This window comes from Kryptolebias marmoratus, linkage group LG17, assembly GCF_001649575.2.
Source record: "Kryptolebias marmoratus isolate JLee-2015 linkage group LG17, ASM164957v2, whole genome shotgun sequence".
Lineage (NCBI taxonomy): Eukaryota > Metazoa > Chordata > Actinopteri > Cyprinodontiformes > Rivulidae > Kryptolebias > Kryptolebias marmoratus.
The window spans coordinates 12,887,203-12,902,680 of record NC_051446.1 but is presented as its reverse complement, the minus strand read 5'-3'; the positions used below and the strand labels follow the sequence as shown (position 1 = coordinate 12,902,680).

The 15,478-nt window shown below is 41.1% G+C and overlaps 1 protein-coding gene across 4 annotated transcripts in view; it reads left to right on the top strand.

The window, feature by feature from the left end:
• The window catches only part of bahcc1b (BAH domain and coiled-coil containing 1b), a 73,469-nt gene that overhangs the window by 54,059 nt on the left and 3,932 nt on the right, over positions 1–15,478 (top strand). For all 4 annotated transcript variants that reach the window (XM_017418429.3, XM_017418430.3, XM_017418428.3 and 1 more), the window contains 13 exons: positions 139–243; positions 4,317–4,395; positions 5,191–5,365; positions 5,458–5,625; positions 6,702–6,869; positions 7,128–7,372; positions 9,777–9,975; positions 10,078–10,195; positions 10,702–10,777; positions 10,874–10,982; positions 11,068–11,184; positions 12,166–12,303; positions 13,436–14,841. In XM_017418429.3, coding sequence (XP_017273918.1) covers positions 139–243; positions 4,317–4,395; positions 5,191–5,365; positions 5,458–5,625; positions 6,702–6,869; positions 7,128–7,372; positions 9,777–9,975; positions 10,078–10,195; positions 10,702–10,777; positions 10,874–10,982; positions 11,068–11,184; positions 12,166–12,303; positions 13,436–14,841 — 3,103 coding nt within the window. The remainder of the gene's footprint in view (positions 1–138; positions 244–4,316; positions 4,396–5,190; positions 5,366–5,457; positions 5,626–6,701; positions 6,870–7,127; positions 7,373–9,776; positions 9,976–10,077; positions 10,196–10,701; positions 10,778–10,873; positions 10,983–11,067; positions 11,185–12,165; positions 12,304–13,435; positions 14,842–15,478) is intronic.

Here is a 15,478-nt window from a genome sequence, read left to right as displayed (position 1 = left end):
AGGACTTGCTGCATGCTCATAGTTGATGCAGTTTGACCTGTAGCCGATTTCTCTGCCCATCCTGACTGCATTTTTAATCTCTCTCTCCCCTCGTCCTCTTTTACCAGATAAATCTATTTTTTGTCTTCCTCTCTGCAGGAAAGACGAGACGTCTCGAAGCCCCGCTCGCCGGGGGCCCGGCCGCCCCCGCAAGCGCAAGTCCACCCCCGGCCCAGCTGCTGCAGAGAGCTCCAAAAGACTCAGGTCAGTGCTCTGATACTGCGTCGGTATAATCAGCGTGATTGGCAAGCCCAGCTCATTCATCCTGATTTCTGTTTGTGTTTTTCCTGAAAGGCACGGTTGATTTTCAAGAAGTTCTTCTTCAGCTGAATTGATTCAAATGCTCTATAGCTGATGATTTGCTTGATTGGGCTCTGAAAGGAGCTGCTCGCACACACGCACACACGCACACACACACACACACACACACACAATGGGTTATGTGATGGAAGCTGTAAGATGGCTGTGATTTTTAATGAGAGAAGGTAATGGAGCTGAGGGCTTCATTAATCACCATTAATCACTTTTAATCATATTTATCACTTGTATTGATTGTGTCCTGATTCCATGTGAACCTCCAGCACATATTAATACAGCTGGACAAAGTCCTGATGTACAGTTATTACAGTGATAAATGACTCAACACCTCCCCCCACATGCCTCAACACACAACCGCGCGTTATTTATTTAGCACCTTAGACATGCAAACTTTTAGGCTGACACACTCCACACACACACACTTGCATGCTCACAGTGATAAATGTGTTTTCTCATGATGACCCACCTCTGTTAGCATGCGCACCCCTCGCCTTGATAAAATGATTAGAGAAACTCAAGGTTTGTCACGACGACCATGATTAAAAAGAGCTGATGAAAATGACAATGAAAGACTTTAGTTGTAATATGACGGCACACGCACGCACATACACAGAACCCGTTTAATTAGTCGAGCTGGTTTCTACGTGCCTGAGCAACATTTCTGTTGTTATTAACAAGCAATCCTTCATTTGTTTATTTTTTCATCTTCTCCTGAGGGTTGCGGGGTGAAATACAGCGATAAAAAATGTGGTAGATGAAGAAAGACAGGTATCTTTCAGATTCAAGGGACTGTTTTTTTCCCTAATGGACACATAAGCAGTGTGTGGCAAAAAATAACTTTGACTTATTTCAGGCATGCTTTCATCAATAAAGCAATAAGAGTTTTTTTTTTCCCCCAGTCAGCTACATGATTATTGAAATTGGCTCCTGTAGTTAAGCAATTGGAAGGCAGTTTGTCTGAAAAATTACACTTCAATACAAATTGTACAGGTTGTAATCATAAACAAAATTAAAACCTGGTAAACGATGAAATAAGACTAACAGAAAGAACAACACTCTGTCCAAATGCACTCGTGTTGTTGAAGTTTTAAGGTGCTCTTGAACCGCAGGGGACCAGTTCACAGTCTTCATAACCATTTGAGGTAGTTTGCCTTTTATTTGTTTGTTGACATTACTCTGACCATTTGAAATCTTTAAAATAATGTTTATTGAGTCTTTTTTTTTAGCTCCTGCATCAAACTAGGAACTTTCTCAGTTCAACAAGGAGTCTCAGGTGACATAAGGATTTGTGATTGGACCATATATTTATGAATTGGATTAAATTAAATGCTCTACCCAAACTTTTAAAACTGCATTGCTGAAGTAGAAGTTACCTGACTTTCATCATTGTCTGCTAAGATGCGCTCTTCTTTGAACGTGTGCAGCACAAAATAAAGTGATTTGTTGTGTCTTGGTTCATATCACTCCTTCTTCTGAATGTTTGTAGCAGTATTTCAAAGACCCAATTAAGGTGTCCTCCATTGCTGTTGATGGTAATAGGTATAAATGACGCGGCCACACCGATTGTTGGATGAGTGCTGTGCCATCAGTGTTCCCCTGGCAGTGTGAAAGCAAACACATAGGTCCCTATAATTACTTCACAGTGGGACCAACAGTCCTTATAACGCTCAAAGTCCTTACAATTGGTCTAAAAGTACCTGTAGTTGACATCTGCTTGTTTTGTCACCCATGAAGTGACTGTCAGGTTTTTCACAAACAATTGATGTAACTTAAACATTTTTGGCATGAGAAAGATGCAGCTAGGAGTGTTTTTTTTTAATCCAGGTTGAAGGGATAGTTCAGATTTATGAGTAGCTACTAACTTATCTAAGGTAAACTCACTCAGAACAATCTCAGTTTGAAGAATCAAAGAGAAATGTTGATGGAGCAGTAAAGAAAACAGCTAGTCAGACTGGGGCCTCATACAGATCAGGTTTCACCCAAATGAAACACCTCAACCTCTAAAATCTCATAGCGGTTAACTCAGACATTATTTAACAATCCTTAACACTGTGTCACTTTTGCATCAGAGAGTTATTTACATAACTGCCTGTAGTTATTCAGGGTGTATTCCCACCAGGAAAGTCCTTTGGTCCGCTTGTTTGGTCCGGACCAAAGGTGGACTTTATTTTTTTTGTTTGGTGCGGTTTGCATTCACATTGTGTTTTTTTGTAAGCAGACTATAATTTATAAACAAAGCCACGTGGGTGACGGTCATTGCTCCCATTGGACAGAAAGATGAGGGCAGCAGTTGGAGCACAGAGCACAGACCCGGAAATAAAGATGGAAGTCCTGCGTGCTGTATTTGTTATGTGCACATTCGTTCTGTTGGTACATTTACAGTACCATTTTGAAATTCAAGAGCAGCTCATTCATTGTCGGTTTAATGACGTTTTACTTCTAATTTTGGAACGGCGCCGGCAAATGCGTGAGGTGGTGTTAGCATTAGCAGCAATAATGCTATTTGTCCCATGATGCTTAGCAACAGTGGCCCGTGAAGTCCAAAAAGGTGCATGCTTTTCGTAGTTAGTTCGTAGTTAGTTCGAACCAAGACCACCTCAAAAAGCGGGTCTCAGCCCGGTTGTTTGATCCGCACCGGAGTTTGCATGACTTTATTCACACCTGCACAAAAAGTCCGGACCAACACTGGAAACGAACTCTGCTTCAATCAAAGCGGACCAAATGTGTCAGGTCTGAATACGACCTAACTCTGAAAACTGACTGTGTTGGAACACGTTTGTTTGTTTGCGGTGCATTCGGTGTGAAACATGCTGCAAAACATAATAGTCAAAGTAGCCCTTTGATGCAAAATTAATGTGGAGTTAAAATCTATGAAACTACATTTACTTGAATGTCTGAGTTTTGGGATGTTTTAGATGGCAGAAATCCACTCTAGAATAGACTAGTAGTTAACTTTACTCTTTAATGAAAACACCTACCTGGGTCTCCCAACTGGCAAAGCTTATCCCTTTAAAGAAATCACCCATCAGTTATTCCAGTTTGCTGCAGCTGTATTTCCTGCAAGTCAGTAAAATTCTAACATATCAAATTAAATTTGAAAAAGACTGTCTAAACCTTTGGCACAAAAAGAACCAATAATAGTCAGCAATAATATCGTTTTTAACTGAAAAAGGAGTCCAAGACCAAAAGTCTAAAGTGTTTTAATACATGCTTACATACAGTTAGAACTGTCTCTCCTCTCCACTCCTGGGAACAGAAATGCTGAGAGCCAATCCTTCCCTCTATGGGAATATAGGATTCACCTGCCTCAGACACCAGCTGCTAACAGAGTGTGTGTGTGTGTGTGTTGGTTGCCTGTGGTGTAAGAGTCCATGCAGGCAGTGAAGGAAGGACAGAGGAAAAAAGAGAGGGAAGGAGGAGTAGTGTTCGATAGAGGTTAGTGTTTATCGATTGAGCCCTGAAGCTCCGGTCAACGGACAGACTCCCTCGAGACTGCTTCATCTTTCTCTCTCAGTCTCTTTCCCCTCCCCCCCTAAGCCACTCGCCTCCTCTCGCTGTCTCCACCCTCCATAGTCCAGCTTCTTCTTCTTCACGCCGGATAATTCTTGCCCTTTTACGTGATGAGTCAGCTGGGTTTCATATTCACACGGCTGCTGAATATTTCTGTGTTTGCCGTCAAACTGTGCAGCGAGTCTTTAAAACCTGCCTCTCCGTACCTCGTCAAAGACATGAGACAGTGAGAAGCAGTGGGAGGACTGTGAGACAATGAATGAACAAGCAGAAGTAAAACTAGGAAGGAATAAGGACAAAGACGGGTGTGTGGCAGCAAATATTACTCTTGAGAGAGAAGAAGTGTGTGTTGAGATGGATTGTGATGTGTTTATGCATGATAAAGTTTCAGTTCTCAAATCTCTGCTGTTTTTTTTTCTCTTTTTGTTGTTGTTGTTGTTGTTTTCCAGGACTGGGCTGAGTTTACTGGAGGACAAAAACAGGAGTGCACTGTCCAATCACAACTTCAACAGCCTCAGTGTTGCTCAAGTCAGTTTTCCTTCATCCACTCAAACACACTCAGATAGATGAATCGGGCAGTTATTATGTGCATGTGCCAACCAGGACCGCTCTTAGTCGTGCTTAGCCGCCAAAATAAAATATGTTTATTTCTTCATTACTATTGCACGTATACTTTTAACAACAACCAGTACCGATTACTGATATCTTCAGTAATCGGTCATTCTCACACAGATACGAGGTGGTGTTTCTTAAATATTTCGTTGATGATGTGAACTCTGATCTTGATGTCCTTGAGTGGTCTTTGCCTAGAATTTTCTGTGTTGTTGGAGCATATTTCTCATTTATTTGATGCTTTTTAGATTTTCTGAATTATTATTTGAACAGTACAGGCTGGTTCCTCAGGTTTTTTTTAGGAAATGTATCTAATTTTAGATCTTAACTGGTTATTAGGTTTTTTTAGATTAAAAAGATTTTTTTGTGGCACCACATACAGAGTCAGTAGAATTCATAACATCAACAATATATTCATGAAATAGTGCTTGTTGTGAATCTATGTACAGATGACTCATTATTATCTTTAGTAATAGCTACCAGTTGTTGTCAAAAGTTTCTGTGCAACAGAAATTATGAAACAAACAGAACCCCAAGCATTCACTGTGTTTTGCATAGAAGCTAGCGGCCAAGCTTGCTTGTAGCTCTGGTTTGTGCAGAGCCATCCTGGTTGGCACATGTGCTTAAGTACTGCACGATTCATTTATGGCTCTATGCAATTCTTTCAATTACCACAAAGAACTGCGTCAATAATGAAACATTTGTTCACAGATGAAAGCTCGCTGTAAGCACAGAGGGCGTCCTAGCGTCCTGAGCTCCAGGCTGGCCAGACGGGTGACCCAACTAAAGCAGAAGGCTGCAGCCCAGCGTGGTGCACCATCAGTAGGCGCATTGCACAGCAGCGAGGAAGACCCCTCTAAAAGTCACTGCAGACAAGAAGGAAAAAGTGAGAACAGGGAAAACTTCCCCACACAGACATTTGTCATCTAATACGTAGCATCCCAAAACTGATTAGCTGCCTTGCTGTTAATCCATCAGACCTGCAGCAGGACCAGGCAGACACTCAGACCGTGAAGAGGAAGAGAGGTCGAAAGCCCAAAGTGCTGATGGGTATCAACCCTAACAGAGCTCTTCACAAGGACGGCCGAGGCTCTGACAAACACAAAAGAAGGGAAGAGAAGAGCTGCAGCGAAACATCAGAGCATGGTGAGTCACTGTTTGGGTCAGACTCAAGGACTTCCCTGTTATGTAATCTGGGGTAATCTGGTGTATCCCAGTGCTAATTATCGTAAAGTGATTGAAACGAAAGAACTGAAAACTGGAAAACAAATTTTGCAAATAAAAGGTTATTACCAGAATCTCCACATCATATGATTAACTGCAGGCTTCATGGGCAGTTAATCATACAAGTCAAGCTTTGCTAATTTGCCTGAGGGCTTGATAAACATTGACCATTCAGTGCGAGATTTCGCTCTCAGAGTGCCAATTGTGTATGCTTGCGTGTGCACGTGAAGCATCTGAGAGTGAGATGTCGGCCGTCATCAGGGGCCTCCTCTCACAGCTCATCTGTCACAGTGTTAAAACCGTTAACGACTTGCCACAGGCACGCAGCATGGACACCCCTGTGCCCCATAGGCCCACTGTAATGTGAGCCTCCACTGGACCCATCCAGAATGTCACACCCCGATACTTTTCCCTGTCTCCAACCCTTGTGAAAATGCCCTCAGATAAGACTGTGAGTTGACAAGACTATCAAGCTCATCCTGACACTTACGAAACTACCAGAACGCTGCAATTTGGTCTACCCCATGGTGGTATGGATAGGTAGGAGTGGAATATGTGTCTGTGCATCTGAAGCAAAGTGTTGACAAGAATGTCATGTAAGTGACGCGGTGTGTCGACACCCGACACAAGCCCGAGAGTCAGCAACACACAGCTGCCAATAACAGTCTGTTTGTGTGTGCACGTAATGCCGCACATGTTCGTCAACATTTCCTTCTGCAGTTAAGGAATAGGCTCAACATGATCATGAGGCCATTAAAGCCTGTTTGCTCCATGTGCCAAAAAGTCCCCTTTTTTAAAACCTCCAGGAAGATTCTCTTTCTTGGTTGTGATCGTGCAATTTTAGCCACTGGCTTCTGAGATGTTCTACAGATGCAAAGGAGGCTTGAAAGCTTTGCTGTCGATACATCTCATCAAGTGAGCCGCTGGCTGTTAACAGTGTTTACATGTAAATCACTTGAAGCAATCTGACTGATCACATTGATGTCGGGATTTCACAGAGGAGGAGGTTGGCAGCTACGACAGCGACGACGGAACAGGTGACATCAAGATTAGCTCATCCTCTAAAGAAGCTTCTGCAAACCCTGCTGGGACTTTGTCCTTTTCATCTCAGTTCTCCAAGCTCCAAGCAAACCAAAAAGTCAAGAATAAGAGACCAGAACCTCTTGGTGAGATATTTTATGCACGCCTTTAAGTTTGCCACAACTCTATAAATAACGCAAGCTTTGGTGATTTGTTTTTTACCCTTCTTTGGAACTCTAGTTAAAAGACTGTGTGATTGAATGTTCTCAGAACTTCAGTCTTATTTTCCCTTCTCTCATCTTTTGTTTTTTGTCTTCATTTTTTCTTTCCCATTTAGAAAAAAATTCTTATTGCAGTAATCTTACTATTAAATTATTTGCTAAATATTGTTTTTTCACATCTAGGCCTGGGAAGCTTGACCTGCATCGAGCAGAGGAGAGCACCCAAGAGGCCAAACCTCACCAATATGGAAAGGGGACGTTCAGACCACCCAGGGGCTAACAGAGCTTCCCTGCCCAGCTGGGGCATTTTGCCAGTGAGCTGCAACTTTGGGGACAGCCATGGAAACCACCGAGCTTTGACACAGGCAAAGCGAATTAGTAAAGACGATGAAAGGAGGATCTCTACGGGACAGGGCTTCCGCAGAAAAGTAAGGCACACTCTGAATCCCATTCCTTAGTATTAACCCTATCCCTTGATCTTTAATTTAAAGTCTCAAGGGCTAGTGATTAAAATATTCCACTACAAAATGGGAAGTTCTGTCAAGAAACTGACACATCAATCATCACAGATTCTTTTGGCGTAAAAGGATTTTTTTGCCGGAGTTTTAATTTGCTATGTAACTAGCTATGTGGTTTGCAACAGTCATTGACTTCCAACAGTTTTTTTTCTGCCTGGCAAAGAAGATTAAACATGACATAAAGTGCACTACACTAGAAATAACCAAACTTGATATTAAAGTGGTTGTCGTGGCAATAAAATATTTTTGATGGAAAAATAAGATGATATTTTTATGCTTGTTGAAGGAAAATTGACATTAATACTAAACATAATACATAAGAATACATCAAACTAGACATTTTGTTTGTTGTAATATTAAAATACTCACCCATACAGAGGTGCAATATACTAATGTTTGAAGATGAGACTCAAACACACTCATAAATTGTTGTGGTTGGGGTAAACACGTTCATTTCCAACTCTTCAGGAAATGAAAACAATATTTTTCCTTCAAAATAAATAAACTCTATGTGGTCAGAGTTCGTATTTTGTCTGTATAATTGAACATTTAATCAAAGGTCATTATATTTTATAGATATATTTATCCTTGTGTAAAGAAAATGTACTTATGCGGTTCAGCTCTATGTTTAAACATTAATACAGCTTTTTTTTTATAACACCTTGCTTAAAAATAATGAAGTTACAAGTCATGAGGCCCATTTAATGTTTTTCATTCGGTAGTCATCTGCCGAACCACAGCCTGATGTGAAGGCGTGACCAAGACAGCTGGTTCATGCAAAAACATGAAAGAGATTAAAAATAGAGATATGAGGATTTAGCCTGACAGCAACAAAATATCTTAATATTGACTTTAACTGTAACTCTGCACCCTTTAAAACCTTGTTGTTTTTTTCCACAAATAAAATTGCACATTTGGGTTGAAAAAAGGGACATCTTGTTTTCATGCAATAGGCAGCATAAGTGGTTCCAAAGAGTTAAACATAAACTTAAAAACAAGCAAATTCTAGAAAGAAAAAGGTGAGATTCAACTGCTGCTGACTTCAGTTTTTTGGACAGGTTACATAATGTTATCACTATTAATTATCGTTGTCAGAAAGGTGTGAGGAAGGTAAATTGCACTGCCTTTGAAATATGATACCGAGCAAACAGAGGCATTAATTTTTGGTTTTACAACGTCAATAGTGGCAGGGGTTAGGTTCACACACATAGTGGAGAAAAATCTAAAAAAAAAAGGTGACTCATGCAAGGTTACTCCCTTCAGCGTTCTGTTGAATATCAATAAATGCTGAGAGGAAGAAAAGCCCAGAGGAGCTTTGAAAAGTAAAAAGTTTGAAAGCGAGCCACACCCTGCCAGGAAGCTTGAGCAGATTAACAGTGACAGCACCTTCCAATAACTTCTTTTCCTTCTTTATGGGGAGTCGTTTAACATCATCTGTAAATTCCTCACTTTGTCAAGTATAGGAGTGTGTTTGTATGAGAGCTGGCTGTTTTATGCAGATGACAGGCTGCTTTATCTGCGCAAGCAGCCAGAGGCAAGATACCTACAATTACTTTAAAGTGAAAAGCCCCGAGGTTGTTATCATCATTGACTCATCATGAGGGGAATGTCCAAAAACACATAACTGCAAACCAAACAGAGGAATATTAGGATGATCATTGGCAATAACTTTACACGCACACACCCATAAGGTACACACACACACACAATGTGACTAACGGGAAATGATCATCCCTGCCCTCTGGTGATGAAACTTCTGTCACTAAAATATATGGTCTTCTGATATGGAAAACTCCAGCATGCACATTTTTCTCCCTCACATGGATTATTATGGCCTTTTCTGTGGCAAAACTAAATACAAGCAGGAACCTGTTGGATGAGCTGGCTTTCCATCATCACTCATTTGTCAACTTTAGATAGACCAGCTTAAACCAATCTGGAAATGGGTCAGATCATCTGTATATTTGTGTGTGTGAGAATGTCCACCTGAAATGAAGTAGGTCTTAAGCAATAAACTGAAATCCAGTCTGTTCAGGAGCTGTGGTTATTACTGACTGACTTTCAACCTTCAAGTTGAAAAAAAAAAAAAAAGAAAAATCTGCCGCAGGTCTAATTGAAGCATCAAATTACTGCTGGTGTTGGTGCCAGTGGCTGCATCTCACTGATGTGTTCACCACATTAGTCAAATCAGACTCAGACATGCACGATTCACTCACCTGCAGCTCCCGTTTCTGTTGATTCCTTTGTGGATGCCGTGAAGCAATACCATATTCTGCTTTCCGCCCGCTGATGTCACATCCTGTTTTCCGGTCAGGATAAGGGCCACGCTGTGAGCCGGCTCCTGCAGAGCTTTGCAGCTGATGACGGCTTTCGTTTGGATGAAGAGAGCAGCTTCTCTGAAAGGGAAGAGGAGGAGGAGGAGGAAGAGGAAGAAGAAGAGGGGGAAGAAGAGGGGGAAGGGGTGAAGGAGAAGTCATCCCATCTTCCTCCCAACATGCCTTGCAGAATACCTGGTGAGCATAACAATACAACTGTTCAGCACTCTTAGAACTGACATATATATATATTTTTTTTGTTTTCCCCATCCATCTTTTCATCTCACTCTTCCTCCACAGCTCTGCCAAACTGTGTACTGAGTAAAGAGATGTTGGTAGACGGGCTGAAGATCCTGATCTCCAAGGAGGATGAGCTGCTTTATGCTGCCTGTGTTCAAACTCTGGACCTGCCTGACATGTAGGACCCCACTCTCCCATATTTCCTCCACAGACACAAAAATCTATTAAGCAGTATAGGGATTTCCACTATGGTTCATTTGAGATGTTGTCTTCTTTACTGAAGAGCTATTTCACACAGCAAATGTGCCACAAGAGCCTTTTTAGCCAAGTCATTGAACATTCCTAACTAATTAACAAGATCGTAAGGATCAGGTAAATTATGTTTTGTATACATACAATTTCTTGGTAAAAAACAGGAATTTAGTATAAAAAAAAAAATGTCACACCTTGTCTTATTAACACATGAGTTACACCTTTAGCTTAGCACAAGTTAGGTGTAGGGGAAACTTGAGAAACAAGAAGTTTAAAGAACTTCAGTAGACAAGTTTTCAGCTAGCAGGTTAAAAAAAAGAAAAAGGCTTGACAGAACTCCTGTTTTCCATACCCACAATTTAACATTAAAAACTGCTAAAATTGTTTCTTGTTAATTAAAATGAGTGTGATTTATGCTTTTTATTTCCTCAGATTCAGTGTTGTCATCGAAGGAGAACGAGGGAATCGCCCCAGGATCTACTCACTGGAGCAGCTACTACAAGAAGCTGTGAGTTAAACCCCAACACTTTTTTTGTTTTGTTACAATCTGTGCATTTTGATTGCTTTATTCTCAACAGAAAATTCTGTGACCTTTTTGTTCAAGGTGTTGGACGTCCGACCGCAGACCGAAGCCATCTTGACCGGAGGAACGAGAGTTTGTGCCTACTGGAGTGAGCGTTCCCGCTGCCTTTACCCTGGTTACGTCCAGCGTGGTGAGCTAAATGTTCCAGCAGCTTTATTCTGCACCGACACACTGTTTATTTCTTAGAAACTTGTATTTCCTGTGTTGCACCTTAGGAAGTCCAGGTGAGGAGGAAAAGGAGGGCAGTGTGATGGTGGAGTTTGATGATGGAGACAGAGGAAAGATCTCACTTGTAAACATCAGACTTTTGCCTCCTGGATACCAAATCCGTTGTGAGTATGGCTTTGTGAAGGGGTGCAACGGTACATATATTCAAACTGATCCGTCACGCTTGGCACAAGTTCACTGAAGAACACGATAGACATTAGTCACAGCTGATCACCTCTGATCACCTGCACATCTTATGTAAATATATTTTGCTAATGGCCACAGCAGGTAAAAAAGCAGAGGAAGATACTATATAAAGCACTCTACTTCAAAGCAAAGCAAGAATGGAAAGAATGGTTCAGAACAACACAGAGAAGCTTAAAGACCTGCCTGTTTGTTTCAAATCAGCTGTGTGATAAGTGTTCTCAGGTCATGATCTGTCGCTGCATTGGAGGGAGATGAAAGCCACATATATAGCAAGCAGTTAAATTACATAATGTACATTTTGAAATATCTGTGGCTTTTTATTTGATATGCCTGATACCAATTTTTTTCATGCTAAAACTAACTGAAAAGCTCTGTGTGAATGTTTAATATTTGATTTATTTTGTATTTTAATATTGGGAGATGTTTTTTCAGTTCTGTGTTAGTTTTTATTTAGCAAATTATTTCTTACTTTTTGTTACATTTACTAGACTCAAGAAGGGAGAGACCTTTCTGGCATTTATCCCGTTTCTTTGAAATGGTTTGCATTTCAAATTAAATGAAAAAGACAGTAAAGTGTGACTTTTTTATATTTTATTTTAAAGCAAAGATACCAGTTGTCAAATCCTGCCTTGTTGTTTATGGCCTGGTTCTTTAGAGCCACCCCACTAACAAGGGTGGTTTGTTTTTCTGTCTCTCTTTTTGAGAGAGTTTTGTCTGTTTAAAACAAGCAAACAAAACAAGCATTTGGTATTTTTTCTTTTTCTTGTTGTACCAAACCCAGAACCGTGACTCTCATACCAAGGTACAAACTTAACCGTGACCTAGTGTACTGTTACACCCCTACAAATAAAAGAATTAAATACGTGAAACACCCGTACCAAACAACTCTTTCACATTAGGCGCCGAACCTTCTCCAGCTCTGCTGATCTCTCCTGGTCGTCGAGGTCGACGAAGCTCAACCATGGAGAAGAAAGAAACACCTACAGAGAAACCAGCCAATGAGGAGGCAGGAGGGAAGCCCCAGGAAAAAAGGCCAGGTACTGAGATGGAATTGACAGAAAAAGTAGCTGTAAATGAAAAAAACAAAACTGTGTAAAAATGGGGTATGCGGCCTGCCTTTAAATCCAGTTTCATCATTAATGATATGACTTATATGACCGAAGAACAGCTAACTGAGGCTAGCTTTTTTAATGTTATCTCTGTTCATATAACTCAGACTATTTGGTACACATGTTTTGAAGCAGTTGTGTTTGTATGCTCATATAAACTTATAAAGCCATAAGCAGCAATTGCAAACACACACCTATAATCCACCATTGTGGACATGATGTTGTGCTCGGTGGGTGTGAAAGAAAAAGATAGGTACAAAGACGTTTGAGGTGATGTAATTGCATAGCACCAAAGTGACTAGTTAGTCTGTGGAAAATCAGACTGGTTGTTTGTAAATGCTTCAAAAGACTCATAAAGAGCTGGGTTGGGAACTATCCCTTGTTTAGGACTGGAACTGTTTTAGTGGAAAAAAAACAGCCATGACAAGTTCTGTTCAGGACCAAACATTGCTGACAGAATATCTTCAGGAGCTCATTAGGCAGATTTTTAGTTTGTAAAATGTAAGAAAGATTAGTTACATACCAACAAGCATATGTCTTCTGAGAAATACTGGTCTACTGCCAGCATACATTTGTGCATATGGACATAAAGCCTCCAGGTTTAAAATAGAACAAGATTTAATTTACAGTGTCAGTTGTCAGCAAGTTATCAGATGCCTTGAAGCCACAGGTGAGCACTGAGCAGGTATATAAACTGAAAGTCTCGTAAATTAAGATGCTTTGTTTGCCGCCTTTTATTTACCCTCCATAAAAAACACATTAATCATAGATTTATGGAGTCTCATAAGTGTGCTTTGTGAAGTTGGGCAACATACATTTAACTCATCCTAAAGTCAAAGTGACAATAAACCCGGGGAGTGAGACAGGTTTAACAGGTTTGTTGTTTTCTGAGTAATGGGTATGTCGAAACTAGGTGAAGATCAAGGAGATAAAAATTAGGTTTCACCGAAGTTTTAAGTTTCATAATTAATCAGAATTTGCTTTTAAGACCTTTTATTTAATACTGATTTTTTTTCTTTTAAATCATAATTTCCCATTGTTTTTTTCTTCTTTTTTTCAGTTGGCAGGCCGAAAAAAATCTACTCTGTGCCAAAGACAGCCAGCACTCCAACTTCTGTAACAGATACTGTAACAAAAGGCAACACTTCTTTAATGAATTGGTCCATGCCAAGGAAAAGACCACCGGTCGACTTCTTCCTTTTCAATGGAACATCCCGCAAGGCTCAAAAGAAAATGAGAGAGCGGGACTTTGGATTATTCCATCGGCCTGCCTTACATTCTCTTGCTCCGTCAACCCCTATTAAAAGCATTTTTGGCACTCCTTTTGAGGTTGACTCATTCAGTAGCATTGCTAATGGCTACTCCACCTTTGGACATGGTGGACCCTCTGGAACTGGGAGACCAGTTACCACCATGGCTTCCATGGGGCTCCGGGACTTGTCTTGCTCCTCATCTGTCACCATGGCAATGGCAGCTGGGAGCCGTAAGCCTGTGAGTGAGCGTGACAGGAAACACTACTTAGTGAAGCTTGACCATGAAGGAGTGACTTCTCCCAAAACAAAGAATGGCAAAGCTTTGCTTCGTCTTGGGGGAGCTGGAGGGAGAGGAGTAAAAAGCCATGCCTCTGCAGGGGCACCACTACGATACGTCCACCCTTCACTGCTTGTAAAAGCTGGCACAAAGGGAGGAGGAGACAGGGAGAGTGCTCAGTCTGACGTTCTTCTAAAGAGGGTTCCATCTTTGAGAAAAGATGCCATTTCTGCTGGTCTTGGAGTAAAAGGTGGAGATTACAGTTTGGACTATCCCAGTGACTGCCCCAGCTCCTACTCTGAGCTGGATGAGAACGATGAGGATGATGGTCAAGAGGTTGAAACACGAAGAAGAAGAGTAGCTGTCCCATCCCACCGTGGTGGTCGATTTCTGTCCCGTCCCTCCATCTGCTTTTCCTCCTCCTCCTCCTCCTCTTCCTCCTCTGGCTCAATTTCTTCCTCATCCCTCTGTTCCTCAGACAACGACTCTTCTTACTCCTCTGATGAAGAGTCGTCCTCTGTGATGCTGCGAAGAGCACTTCTCCAGCAGGACAAACACAAAAACAAGTCAAGCATGAACTCTGACCCCACTACCTCTACTTCAGCTCCATCTAATGGGTATGTGACCAAAGCTGGCATAGCCATTGGAGGGTCAAAGGTGAGGACAGACAGAGCAGAAGACAGGAAGGAGTACATCTGTAAAGGATCTCTTATGGCTAACAGCAGCGCAGCTAAGACGCAGCTGAAAAGGAAAGAAAGCATTCCTAACAATCACCATCAAAGCCAAAACTGTCCTGTGGGCCAGCAGCTGAAACCTGCCTCCAAGGACTCAGCAATGACTAAAAAGCAGAGGCTGTCTTCACCCGAACCGCTGCCCAAAGTGACCTCCCTGCAGCCCGGGCGCCACCTCTGGAAATGGTCTGGCAACCCCACACAGGTAGGACACTTCAGGTTGTATTTTACCATTTTCTGTATCTAAAAAAAGACATGGTCATTGGTTGGTTTATTTATTTGTTATGAGTTTGTTTTGCCATGTTTTACCATCATAACATATATTCATGCTTGAATGCATTGATCAAATACTTGTTCTCATAGGATTTGGTACACACTGGCAACCACGTTTACTCTCTAGCTTCATGTCTGAAGTTATCTTGAATTGGATTTTCTGAATGATCATGCAATGTATATGTTGTATAATGTACTAATTGTTCCACACTTGGTCTATTGTGTTGAGGTATGGGGAAAGGCATGTAATACCAGTACAAAATCTGTTTTTGTTTTGCAAAAAAGGGCTATAAGAGTTATCACCCGAAAACATGGCAAATATCCTTCCAATATATTGTTTTGTAAATTGAGGTTATTGAAATTCTATGATTTAGTTGATTATAATATTTTGTTAGTTATGTATAAGGCACACCTAAACTCATTACCCTCAAACATCCAAAAACTCTTTGCAAAGAGAGAGAGCTGTTATAATCTTAAGGGGACACAGATTTTTCAGAAACCCAAATTCAGAACCAGTTTGAAAGAACGATGTACCTCGATTCAAGGAGTTAAATTGTGGAACGACCTAC